The sequence below is a fragment of the Phragmites australis genome, chromosome 3 (genome assembly GCF_958298935.1).
Source record: "Phragmites australis chromosome 3, lpPhrAust1.1, whole genome shotgun sequence".
In the NCBI taxonomy this organism is placed as follows: domain Eukaryota; kingdom Viridiplantae; phylum Streptophyta; class Magnoliopsida; order Poales; family Poaceae; genus Phragmites; species Phragmites australis.
In genome coordinates, this window is record NC_084923.1 from 49,320,968 (window position 1) to 49,334,580 (window position 13,613).

The window sequence follows — 13,613 nt, forward strand, 5'->3', positions numbered from 1 at the left end:
TAACTTCATTTTATCCCCTCAAATTATCACGTTTGTTCGGATAACCTCCTAAACTTTTAAACCATCTATTTTACTTCTCTGAACTATCAATACCGTCCATTTTAAATTAAATTATTTTCAAAATATGCTCAAAATATGTTTAAAATGGATCCAAATGTACCTAAATTGTACCCAAATGTGATCAAAATGTACCCAAATGTGATCAAAATGTACCCAAATAGGACCAAAATGTGGTAAATGTGCCTAACATATGCTCAAATGTGTCCAAAATATACCAAAAATATGTTCAAATGTGCTCAAATATGCACAAAAGTACAGCTAAACAAATTTTAAACAGCTAGAAACGACGCGAAACTACGACTAAAAACGACAAAAACTATTTTTCTAGATTTAAACCTAATTTTTCTAGAATTAAAACTAATTTTATATGCAACAAAAACATATTAAAAGCACTTATTTTATTAAAGAAAATATATTAAAATTTTATCAGAATTAATCTATATTTTCTAAAACTTTTTTCTAAATTAAAACATTTATTATAACATTTTTGGATAATTTTACACTAGAAAAACATTAAATAATATTTACATAAATAAAAGTAAAGCTAAAAACATATTAAAATATTTATCTAAATCATTTTATATTTTTAGATTTTTTTAAATACAAAACTTATTTTTTGAAATAATATATTTTCATGAATTATTTTCCAAAAAAATTGAATTACTGCATAACGCTGATGTCAGCACGCTGACTGGACACGCTGACTAGGATTACTATGTGGCGAAACCGCCACCATACCATCAAAATTACCGAGAAAAACCACTTCGGAGGTAAAATATACGGTATTGATAGTTTAGAAAAGTAAAATGTACGGTTTAAAAAGTTGAGAGGTTATTCGGATAACTTTAGAAAGTTATCTGGGCAAATGTGATAGTTTGGGAAGGTGAAATAAATTTATTAAAAAAAATCAATTTTATAAATGGACAAAGGCGACTCCATCGAATCCGAATTTACTAGGACTCGGCGACTACTGTCTACTGCTCGCCTTCCGTTCGCCTACCACCTCCCGCGTCGGCCGCCGTGCCGCCATGGCGCTGCTCGTGCGCGCGCGGCTCTCCTCGCTCGACGACGACGACGCCGCCACCGCCTCCTCGCTCTCCTCCGGCTCCTCCACCCCGCCCTTCTCGCCCTCGCCGCCCCCCGCCACCCAGACGTCCCCGCCGCGCGCGCGCCGCCGTCCTCGGCGCCCCGCGCGTAGCGGCGCAGCTGTCCTCTACGGATGAAGATGCCAGTAGCGAGGTGTTCGACGACGCCACCAGCTACGGGGAGGACGCCGAGCTGGTGGAGGAGGTGCCCAACGGGTTCTTCTTCAGCGTCGCCAGGGTGCCGCCGCCGCCCCCGCCCCCGACCGAGGACCCGAGTCCGGTCCCCCGGCGGCGAGACGGCGGGCGAGGGCGGTAACGTCGGCACGGCGGAGGGTCGCTGGAAGAGAGCTTCACGAGCGCCAAGAGCGTCTTCGAAGTGCTCGACGCTGCCGGCGCGAGGAGCGGATTGGACGGTGTCATTGCGGATGGCAGGGGTACGGGCGTCGAGGGATCGCTGGATGGGAGCTTCCAGAGTTTCAGGAGCGCCATTGACGTGTTGGATGTTAGGATTGGCGGCGAGGCTGCTGCATCGGGTGATTTGGTGAATGTTTCAGATGGTCCTGTGCTGAAGGATGATAAGCAGGAGGATCAGAATGTTGGTGCGGAGGCTGTCAATGATGTGGTGCCTGAGCCTTTCGTGGCCGATGTTGGGGGCATAAATGGCGGTGACATGCGCACTGTGGATGCTTTGGAGGAAAAACCCGGAGGGTCTGATCTTCAGATAGCTGAATTACCTGCCGATCTGAATGTTACAGAAGAAGAGGATGCCGGCATTGGACTTCACAATGATGATTCTGATGCAAAAGATAGTACAGCCAAGCATGAGGCTGTTACGGATATCGAAGATGCCAGTCCTGAAAATGTTGCCACAAGAGATGGCACATCTGAGCTTGTGGAAGTTCGTGATAATGTTGCTGACTTGCATTCTGTTGCTGATGGTGGTCATAATAAGGTAGATGAGAAAACCGATGGTGATCATGAAGCTTCTGATGATCCTGCATCCATGCCAATCTATATATGTGACGATGTTGTGGAGCTTCTTGGAAAAGAATTGGAGGACAATGTGCCTGCTTCCAAAGGCACACACTTTGGTGTGGATGATTCAGATGTGGTGAAGATCAATAGCAATGATGAAGATGAAGAGGAGTTCGATGGAAAGAATATCGAGCTTCTTGATTATGCAGCTTTAGCTGAACTTTTGAGGGCGGCCAACAGATCACCTGGACAAGGCATGGCTAAGGTTTTCCCAGTTGAACCCTCTGAGCACAGGCATTTTCCTCCCACCATGGTCAGCATTCCTAGGACAGACGTGGCATATACTCCCGTGCTTGAAGTAGTTGCTGACCAAGAGAATGAGATGACTGATGAGGAGAAGAAGTTGTACCGAAAGTTGGACATAGCACGAATCAAGTACATGCGTCTCATTCATAGAATAGGGTATGATGCTGACCATCAGGTACCTGTACAAGTGTTGTATCGGCTTAATCACGTTGAAGGCTTGAGGCGCATAAGGATTGCAAACCATTCCTCCGAGCTCGAGAATGCCTGGAAGAGGGCTTTGCAGCTTGAGGCAGAGGGAATAGAGGACTTAGACTTCTCTTGCAATGTTTTAGTCCTTGGGAAGACTGGGGTGGGGAAGAGTGCAACAATAAACTCCATCTTTGGTGAGGATAAATCCAAAACAAATGCTTTTCTACCGGCGACATCATCCGTGAAGGAGGTTACTGGAGTTGTTGATGGTGTTAAGTTTCGTGTTGTCGACACTCCTGGACTTGGGACTTCAGCAATGGATGAAAATTCAAATAGGAAAGTGCTCAATTCTGTCAAGAAGTATATGAAGAGATGCCCTCTTGATGTTATTCTATATGTCGATCGGATTGATGCCCAGCGACAGGATGCTAATAGCCTATCCCTCTTTCGAGGTATTACCAGTGTGCTAGGCCAGTCAATATGGTCCAGAACAATTATTACTCTCACTTACTCAGCAGCAGCTCCCCCTGAAGGGCCTAGTGGTTCGGCAATGAACTATGATTTGGTTGTGACTCATCGGACTCATGCAATTTGGCAAAACATCCGACAGGCAACTAATGATCCTCGTATTGAGAATGCAGTAGCTCTTGTGGAGAACCATCATCTTTGTCGGAGGAATACAGAAGGTGAAAAGGTGCCTCCTAATGGCCTTATTTGGAGGCGTTTGCTCCTCCTCCTGTGGTACTCACAAAAGATGGTTGCTGAGATTGAAGGTCTCTCACCCCACCATGCTGCTCCTGCAAGTCTCTTTGGTCGCTTTTTTCAAGTGCCTCCACTTCCTTATTTCTTACCATCTTTGCTGCAATCTAGAGAGCACACTAGGTGTTCTACTGACCAGAATCTTGAGAGTGTGGACTCAGATTTTGATATAGATGAATTGTTGAATGAGGATCAGGATGATGAAGATGACTACGATCAACTTCCTCCCTTTAAGCTGTTAAGTAAATCCCAGGTTGCAAGACTCTCCAAGGAGCAACAGAAGCTGTATTTTGATTAGTATGATTACCAAACTAAGCTTCTTCAGAAGAAGCAGTTGAAGGAACAGCTCAGAAGATTTAAGGAAACAAAGAAGAAAGAGGCCAATAATCATGATGTACCTGCTGATGATGATCATCCTGATGATGAGTATGACACAGATAGATCTCTTATGCCAGATTGGGCCTTGCCATCTTCATTTGACTCTGATGATCCAGTGTACCATTATCGGTGCCTTGAGCCTACACCAAATCTTCTGGTGCGTGCTGTTTCCAACCCTGATGGATGGGATCATGATTGTGGATTCGACGGTGTGAGCCTCCAACACAGCCTTGATGTGGCCAATAAGTTTCCAGCTTCTCTGTGGGTTCAAGTTAACAAGGACAAGAGAGAGTTCACCATTCATTTGGATTCCTCGATGTCAGCTAAGCATGGGGATTATGGCTCAACCCTTGCAGGCTTTGACATCCAAACAATGATGGGCCAGTTTGCGTACACCCTCAGAGGGGATACCAGTTTCAAGAACTTCAAGAAAAATATGACCACTGGCGGTTTATCCATGACTTTATTGGGAAATATCATGGTGACTGGAGCAAAGCTTCAAGACAAGCTTTCAGTGGGTAATAGGTTAACACTTGTAGCAAACACTGGTGCTGTGTCCATGAGAGGTGATACTGCATATGGAGTGAATACGGAGGCGACTCTGCGAGAGAAAAACTATCCTGTAGGTCAAGGCCTTGTAACTTTGGGTGCATCCTTAGTAAGTTGGCGTAAAGAATGGACCATGGCTGCAAACTTGGGTTCCCAGTTCTCTGTTGGAAGGACGTCAAACATGGCGTTTCATGTTGATGTAAACAACAAACTAACCGGACGGATGAACATCAAGGCTAACACTTCAGAGCAGCTGAAGATCGCCCTATTGGGTATCTGTTCGGCGACAATGTATTTATGGAACAGGGTGCACCCTGGTGCAGATACTAATTCGGAGTAGCACTGGTTAGTAAGACAATTTTGAACCTAACATTTGTATTCTTTAATTGTTCCACCTGTTGGTTTCTACTTGTTCTGTTGTTCATTATCCAACTACTGTTTAAGCTTACCAGTTCTACTGTTGTTTCAGCCTCTTCCTTGTGTTTCTTTATTTTGAAATAGGTGCAAATATCTTGCATACAGGGTTAAGAACAATGAGTAGATGTCCGTGTTTTCCTTTCTATTGTTGGCTATTGTAATTAATGTCCTGGATTCATGTATGCTTTGGCTGTTATAGTCTGTAGAACTGTCTAGCTGTTTGCATATCAGTTGCAATATCATCCTTGTTCTTTACTTCCATCCATATTGACAGAAATGTGTATAGATGGTAAAAATTCAAGAACAAATAGAACATATCTCTTATATGAACAACTTATTCTAGACTGATAGGAAGTAGGAATTCCATGGAATCTGAATCGTGTTGGGCTAAATGGCTAAGGAATTGTGTTGGGCCAAATGGCTAAGGAACTGTGTTGGGCTAAATGGGTACGGAAGTAACAAATACCAGTTGCTGGAGAACTTCATGAGCAGCTCAGCTTATTTTGTCCAAAATTGTTACTAGCAACCCAACTGATAAATTATAATACCAAAGGAAATTACTATTGTCTTTTTCTCTTCCTTTGATGAAGCATAAGGTGTGACGAATGCAAGAAATCTAGATGTGCTGTTGTGTGAAATTTTAGGGCTATATAATTTGTTTTTCTCGGCAAAAGCATCATGTTTATCAAGCAAATCAATCAAAATTTAGTTCTGCCTTTTTTAGTAGGAAACACCTGAAAAGCGTTAATGCTGAAAATTTAGTTTCTGGTAGCTTTTCTCTAAGGTAGACAATAGGTTCTCCTAATTTACACGCTAAACTTAAAGCATACCTTGGTCAAGGCTTTTGTTTCTGCTAATATCCCTGGCGGTTTCTCAGTGGATATCTGAAGATAAGATGAGGTGCTCGAGAAAGCTAGCAAGAGGATTGGTCCACTTTGTTTTGGCTTATCCTTGCAAGTGGGAGGCTTTGTTTCCCTTTCTTGTTTAGAATAGGATTCCTAGTATTAATCTAGAGGAAAAGAGGAGTCGAATTGAAAGCTTCTTCCCTTTTCTTTTTCTGGGCGACTTGTGTCCAAGTTATAATAATGATATGATTTTGCTCATATTACAAAGTTGAACAGTACTGTGAAAACATATACAAATAGAGGAAGCTTCCTTGCAGCTTTTGGTAGACTCTGTATTCTGTAATCTGTATTGAACTCTCGAGAGCTTTCCATTCCTGCAAGTTTTCAGTTATTCTTCTCAGGAAAACATGAACTCTTCAAATTGGAAAACATGAACTCTTCAAATTACCAGTCTTTCATTACTCACGGGCATGAAACCTGCGGCACAACTTTTGAGAATATAACCTACTGAATCCTTTTACTGAAAGGAAAGGAGGAACTGAATGAAAGGTGGCCATGCAAAGGGGGAGGTCTGTTTTCACATCCATGTCAGTTTCTAGTTGCTTCTTTGCTAGAAAGCGTGAACTCAGCTCATGAACATGTTGTCTCTCTTGGCCAGGATTAAAGTTTCCAACAACTTTTAACAGATCAAAAACACAAGAAAGAAAGATCATTTTTACACATAAACCTATGAACAGAGCACGTATAGTAGCACAGAAGAATATAGAAGCACCAGATTATCAGTGTCCATGTTCTCTAAACTAACTGGAAGCAAAGGTGGACATGTAAAGGAGGAAAAAAAATTTCTCATAGCTTTTCACAGGCTCTTGTTACACACTTTCTGGAAAACAAGCTCATGGCTACAAAGTTTCAGATCTTCCTCTTGAACGCACACCCATGAACTTCTCAAGATCTCACCCCCCCTAGAAAACATGAACTACATACCCTCTTTTTCACATCATACCCATATGGCCATATCTGCCTAGATAGACCTTCATGAGTTCATGTTCATAGTCTTGATAATTTACAAGCAAATACCAGTTTTTCTTTTGTTCAGTTCTTGCAGATCTGAGCAAGATATGGCTGTGCAGGCAGCCATGTCTGTGTCTTCAGATCTTTCTTTTTTTAAGTATGACCCCAGGGAGCCAAGAACATGACTCTCCTTATGGGATCTTCCGCAGCCGAGCCGCGGCAGTCGGAACCGCGGCTCGGCGGCGCGGTGGTGGTGCGGCCTTCGCTGGCCGGCGCGGCGGCGGTGCCGCAGGACCGCCGCAGTTTGTCACGGAGGGCCTTTTTGACCTCGTGAGCCCAGGAGCCTTCTCCTGCAGGCAGCTGAGGGGGTTTCATGGCCTCGGCTCAACCAAAATCCTAACACTGACTCGCAAGAACGACCGAAGAGTGTGTGCAAGGAAATGGTAGTAGAGTAGAGATTCATTTAGAGGCTTCGCAGAGGGGGCTTATTTGTAGGCGGGAGCCGGAGGAGGAGGAGGAGGAGTACGGGGGCAAAAAGGGAATTCCACTTGCGAGTTGGTGCGCCCGGAATCGGGTTCCAAATAAAGAAGATGCAAAAATTCGAACCGGATTAGTTGTCAAGCAGGCCCAGGTTGGCATCATGGTGTTGTTTAAAACCGTGGTTATCAAATGGCCTTTGATAACCAGCTATTTGACAAAACAATTAGAGAATCTTCCAGGAGTTCAAATTGTACTGTACCTGAATCTTAAGCGATGTAGAGTGTAGAATATAATTTTGTGGGTTGTATGATTTGATTTCAAGCTGCACTGGGTTAATCTTCGCTGCTCATTTGGATGTTATGGGGGCGCTATTGGATTCAGCTAAGTCAGTCAACTTACCTGCTTCTGTTTCTACATCTTGGAATTCTCGTGCAAACCAATATTTTCCTCGTGTTATGGTGATAAACACCTTGTGCAAACCAATATTCACTCCTAATTTCTTCCCTGAGAAGCTCTGAATCCTTTTCACTGCGTGTTTCTGGGTAAAATAATAATAATTAAAACTAAAGACTAATGATGTGACGCCTCACTTTGTATTTAGTGGCATGATTTGTAGGAGCATTCGCTCGCCAGTCGCCATGTTGCCCTGTGGAGGCGGGCGAATAATGAGGGCTGCCAGTCTCAGCAGCCGAGGCGGGCGAGGAATTATTGACAACTGCCGTGCTGTCCACCATGCAGCAGGTGGACAGCTGGGCGCAACAGATTAGCCGTGGGCCCCACGCGTGACTAGGCTCCCCATTGTTTTCCATCTCGCGGGCCCCGCCCATCACTCTCGCCCGTACTTCTGTTGCGGTGGAACATGCGCAGGTTCACGGGTGCGCAGGTTCACGGTGGAACATGCGCAGGTTCCGTGTTACGTGACTTGATATATTTAATTTTGTTTATATGTGTTAAAACATATTTATATAAGTGTGTATGAGTATAAGTGTGACGTATTTGTATATGTGCGTCTAACTTATAGTTAAAAAATAGAACATATGCTGTTGCTAGTCACTAAATCGATTTGTTTCTATTGCATATGGTCTGGTTTGTGATGATTTGTTGTTTGGAGGCGTCTAGTTTGCAGTGATTTGTTGTTTGGAAGTGTGCACCAGTAGCGATTAACTAGAAAGGATATGATTAGTTGTTTGCATAGGGTAATATTTGTATCGACCGTATATTCAGTCTGAATAAAGTTATATTTGTTGAAAAGAATAACATTTGATTAGTTATATATGTCTAAATAGACTGAGTTTAATTTTTATTTGGTTATTTAAATCTGAGATCGTATGAGCGGATGCATGAGTTGATATTATGATTGTTGTCTGTATAAAGGTATTTTTTGATATTGATAAGTAAATTTGTATGTATGAACGGGTACAGAAGTTTGCATCCGTAGGGTCAAACTGTAGCCTCTCGATCAGGATAAAATTATATATTTGCATATATCGAACTAGGTTGGAGCAACAGATGCAACCAACCAAACACGATCTTTCTCTGATCTTATACATATCTATCGGGCTAGTATCACTCCTACACAAACAACCAATTAGCCTCTAAGTGAGCGATGTCTTGTTGCCTAGACTTCAGAGGAATACTTTTCTTTTTTAATGAAAAATATAAACATTACTAGAGTAGTAAATATATGAGAAAATTCTTTATTTTTCATCATAAGATAAGGTAAATACTTATTTGCCATCTCAGAAAATGAACTTTCTTATTTATCATTGTTTTTAATTTTCATTCCTTTCTCGCTACTGTTATCCATTTGATATATATAAAGACACATTTACCTTTGGGGAAGAGAATGATGATACTGGGCAAAAAAGTCAGCCGCTGCTTCTAATTTTGAGCAAATTTCACTTTGAATCATATATTAGTGCACTTGATACATTTTGAATCACATTTAGCAATATGTGCTCCTTTGAACCATATCTTTTATGCTAATATTTTAGTTTTCACCGTATTTAAGGATTGTGCAATTGACCATATTTACATAACGAGCAGGTCTATCCATCTCAGCTCAACGGATTAAACTGGAGGTTAAACTATTATTTTCAACCTAAGCTTTCTTTTTCTCGATTCATCCTTCGTTGTCTGCTTCTCATTTGGCATGTTAGAGCCATCCCTCCATATCAGAACTTCAGAGCCCAAGTGTCACTGCTCGCAAACTTTTATCATCTGCTTATATTCCTCGCTGACGTTGACACCTTAAGTTACCGCCTACATGGTTGCTCCTCTCCAACCATGTCTATCTTATCGCCATCTTTTCTCAAGTCACCACCTGCACTGCCTCGAGCATTTCTACCTCGTCATCATCCCGACACCTATCTCCTTAATTTTATCAAACATATAATCAAAGAGTCAGATTACATATAGAATGCTGACTTTTTAGATAGTGGGAACATCATAAACTCAATACTATCATGCGCGATATGGAGATATAGCTCTAGCAGCTCGAGGATGAAGGGGAAGCAGGCAATAAAGAATGAACCGAAATAAAGAAAGCTTGATCTAAAAATAGCAATCCACCCTCCTAGATAAATACGCAAAGCTAAAGTGGATATAACAGTTCGTCATATGAGCATGATAAAATGTTGATTCCTTCAAACTAATGTACAATGAAAGATTAGCACCAAATATATGGTTCAAAGTAAAAGTTGTTATTAAAGATGATTTCAAATGCACAAAGTACATTAATATATGATCAAAGTGAAATTTACTCTAATTTTTATACCATGTGGACAACAAATCGTTTAACGTATGATGGAGAAACAGTATATTTAACGTGTGTGTTGAAGTCGTCGTCCTACGAGCAAATTGTCCCTTTTTTTTATGAATCAAATGAATAACCATGGTAAATAAGAAAGAAAAAATTACCATCGTATCACTCTCCATCCTACTTTCCCAAAATATCATTGAATTATCTCAATTACATGTGAGATCTGATCTCATATGTTATAGACACATCAATAATATTTTAACAAGATACAAATCTTTATAATAATATAAGAATAATTTATTAATAAAAAAATTTAGGATGACAAATAGAAAATTGTTCCTACTTCCCGCTTTTCCTTTTCCTACTGTCTTCTCACTTCCCACTTCCCCGGGCAGAGAGAGAGAGAGGCCATGGCGGGGGATGGTGTTGGGGGCGCTGCGGAGGGGAAGCGGGCGCTGCTGCGGCCCGCGTTTCTTCGCCCAGTAGCTACCCAGATTCGTGAATTCCCTTCTTCCTTCCTCGCATTCAGTTCGCTACGTTCGCTTCCTCCGCCGATCGGGAGGATGCTGCGAGAACCTAGATGTGTTCGTGCCGCGCTAATCATAATGTACTCTTCAATTTCGTCGAGATATCGAATCGCCTGTGCTAGTTCTGGCCGCAGATCAAAGCAATTCGAATAAGATTGCGAATGCGAGGGCACATTAGCTCAGGCCTTACGTTCTGTTCGCCTAGGTGAGCACGCTGGTTGTAGCGGAGCACGAAGGCGGCTTCGTGAAAGCCGTCGTCTCTGAGCGCATTGGCAGCTGCGGAGGCCATTGCAATACAGAACAAAATTTCTCTTCTGTTGGGTGGATCCGGTCCGGCGCTTCACAAGGCTGCTGAGCATGCTGCGTCCAGCCATCCGTTGGTATCTGAGGTATTGCGTTGCTGTTCGCTACTTCTGTTATTACTAGTCAAGTAATCATGTTCTTGTTTTCTGTCAACTTCTTTCTTCCAAGTCACTCAGAGCAGTTGATGAAAACTAAGAGAGCAACAAAAAGGTTCTTCTGTTGGGTCCTGTGCTTATCAGTTGGTTGACTTGGTTATGTTCCACTGCAGGTGCTCGTTGCCGATTCAGACGCCTTGGCATGGCACATCCTCTGGCCGAACCTTGGGCCGAGCTACTCCGTTCTGTTCAGCAGAAAGGTGGCTACTCTCGTGTTACAGCGTCTTCCACGTCGTTCGGGAAGAACCTGCTTCCACGTGCAGACGTGCTGCGGCTCTTCTTGATGTTTCCCCTTTTACGGATGTAACTGGCATAATGGAGCCACGGGTCTTTGTGAGGTTTGATATTATGCTGATTACTATGACTTAAAAGCGTTTTATTCAACATTTGGGAGTGGGATGACCAAACAAACAATGGCTGCCCATCCAACAAGCTGAGCATGTCTGCAGATGTTCATGGGGGTTGCATGTGGTTTTCCAATACATGAGCTTTGGATTGGTCCGTTTTATGTGTTCTTAGTGTATCTGGTCCCATTTTTCATGTCTTTAAAAGCAGTCTATTTCATCTCAATTCATAAGCTTCTGTTTATCTGCAGCCCCCACTCCAACTACTGCTTGATGGTTTATACTGAACCTAAAGTAACAGTTCATCGAGATCTATGGCATTCTTTTTTGTTCATTTCCAACCCGCTTTGTCACATTTTCAATGCTAATTTATATTAGCTTATGGATGTTGCAATGCATGAGCATAGATCCTCATTCCCATGAGTCCATAGCTGCCCTTTGTGATGCTTTCTGCTTTGCAGACCACTATGTTTTATTCTGTTGGGGTTTGATGCCTTAGCGTAGAACTTAATTCTAGATGGCATTTTCAGTTTCATGCTGTAACCAATGTATGCTTCTGACTTCAGGACAATTTATGCTGGAAATGCACTTTGTACTGTGAGATATACTGGACAAGATCCTTATATGATGAGTATTAGATCAACTTCATTTCCCCCAACTACTGAGGCTATGTCTGAAACAAAGGTTGCACCTATCACCCAGTTTGATCTCTGTTCCTCAGTGAATGTTTGTTTGGTTTCTCCACCATATTCTTATTGTATTGCTCCTTCTTTGATCTTGATTTCTTTAAATAGTGTCCTGACTTCTGACTTCTGCAATTAAAAGGATTAATTGAGAATGACTACATTGATTTTGCTTTCCACATCCTTATTTTTCTTTATGAAATCGAAACATGATGCATGAAAAGGACCCCTCATTTGATTTCTTAGACCTATACTGACAGTTTGCTTATTTAATTTTTTTCATGTATATCTAACAGTATCTCTCCTTCCATGTATAGGTAGCTTAGGGAAATCTACATGGGTGAATCTGACATCCCAAGACACAGAACGGCCTGACCTTGCAAGTGCACGAGTAGTAGTCACTGGAGGCAGAGGTTTGAAAAGTGCTGAAATTTTTAAATTGTTGGAGCAGCTTGCTGAGAAACTTGGTGCAGCAGGTGTGCACTTGTAACTACATTCTTTTTTCCATACAGACATTTGAACCTAGGTAACACTGAAATTTGTAGTGTTGATATTTTATTAAGGTCCTATGCAAATTCGTTCCTTTGCACTTTTTGAGTGATTACTTCTCTTTTCTGTAGTGGGTGCGACTAGGGCTGCTGTTGATGCAGGTTTTGTTCCAACGACCTTCAGGTAAGCACTTCAAGTCGACCATGTGCTATACCTTGTCATATAAAGATAACTAAACGGGTTCTGAATGGCCCAGCTAATATAAAGTTGTTGATGCCATATACTGATTCATGCCTTATTAAGCTAGTAGCATTACCACCATGATCAACATGCTACTGCATCAGTCCCTTTAGGTTTAATAGTTGATAACAAGCAAGTTTGAGTAAAAAGATGTTGTTTGGTCCTGTGTGCCCTTTTCTTTAATTTGTTCTCTCATTGCTGTCTCATTTGTTGTTGCAATGCTTTGTTTCCCCATAGGTTGTTCAGACTGGGAAAATAGTTGCACCGGAGCTCTATATGGCTTTTTGAGTTTCTGGAGCAATACGGCACTTGGCGGGAATGAGAGATTCGAAGGTTAGTGCGGCTGTTAATAAAGATGCTGATGCCCCCATATTTCAGGTTCCTTCTCACAGCTAACAAGTATATCGCCCACTAGTGTAACATAACTTAAAATCCTCAAAATTCTATGCGTGCTGCCTTGGCGTTGTCCAGGTTGCAGATCATGGACTCGTTGCTGATCTATTCGAGGTTTTCGACGAATTGTTGAAGATCCCAGACAAGAAATAAATGGCTGTGAATTCCATCTCTCATTTGCCCATATGTTCTTAATAAGAATGAAATTATCTCATGATGTGAATACCCAGAGTATCTGGACTGTTGTATGTCATGGTCAAGGGATAAGCATGCTGACCTGTGCTCAATATCTGGCGTTGCACCATCACCCCATCCGACCGTGTAGATGTGCTCGCGTTAGAAATCATGACTGAGAATGTAGACATGGTGAGCATCAACATGCTGAGTAAAATAGACCCAACCTAGAAAGAACAACTGGGTGCTTTTTCATTAAGAAGAAATATGCACTCTAATTCAAGTTGAGGACTTGAACCGGGGTGGTTCCTCAATATGTCCACAATATTTGCAGTTCGTGCTTCAACACAAAGTACAACAGTTATATACAGAAACAAGTAAACATGGACGCGCAGTTCGTGTATCAACACAAAGTACAACAGTTATACAGAAACAGGCGAACATGGACGCAGGGGCACGAGCCAAGTAATCAAGGACCGAACAACTAATA

The 13,613-nt window shown here is 42.1% G+C and overlaps 1 protein-coding gene and 2 pseudogenes across 1 annotated transcript; all 3 read left to right on the forward strand.

Moving 5' to 3' along the window:
• Window positions 1-990: 990 nt before the first annotated feature.
• Window positions 991-5,859, forward strand: LOC133913722 (actin cytoskeleton-regulatory complex protein PAN1-like; annotated as a pseudogene).
• Window positions 1,571-7,021, forward strand: LOC133910831 (translocase of chloroplast 101, chloroplastic-like). The gene is made up of 5 exons (XM_062353078.1): window positions 1,571-1,579; window positions 1,717-3,627; window positions 3,700-4,592; window positions 6,380-6,469; window positions 6,733-7,021. Exons 1-5 carry the CDS (start codon window positions 1,571-1,573, stop codon window positions 7,019-7,021), a joined length of 3,192 nt encoding a protein of 1,063 aa, XP_062209062.1.
• A 3,204-nt stretch (window positions 7,022-10,225) lies between these two features.
• Window positions 10,226-13,525, forward strand: LOC133910832 (electron transfer flavoprotein subunit alpha, mitochondrial-like; annotated as a pseudogene).
• Window positions 13,526-13,613: the final 88 nt, after the last annotated feature.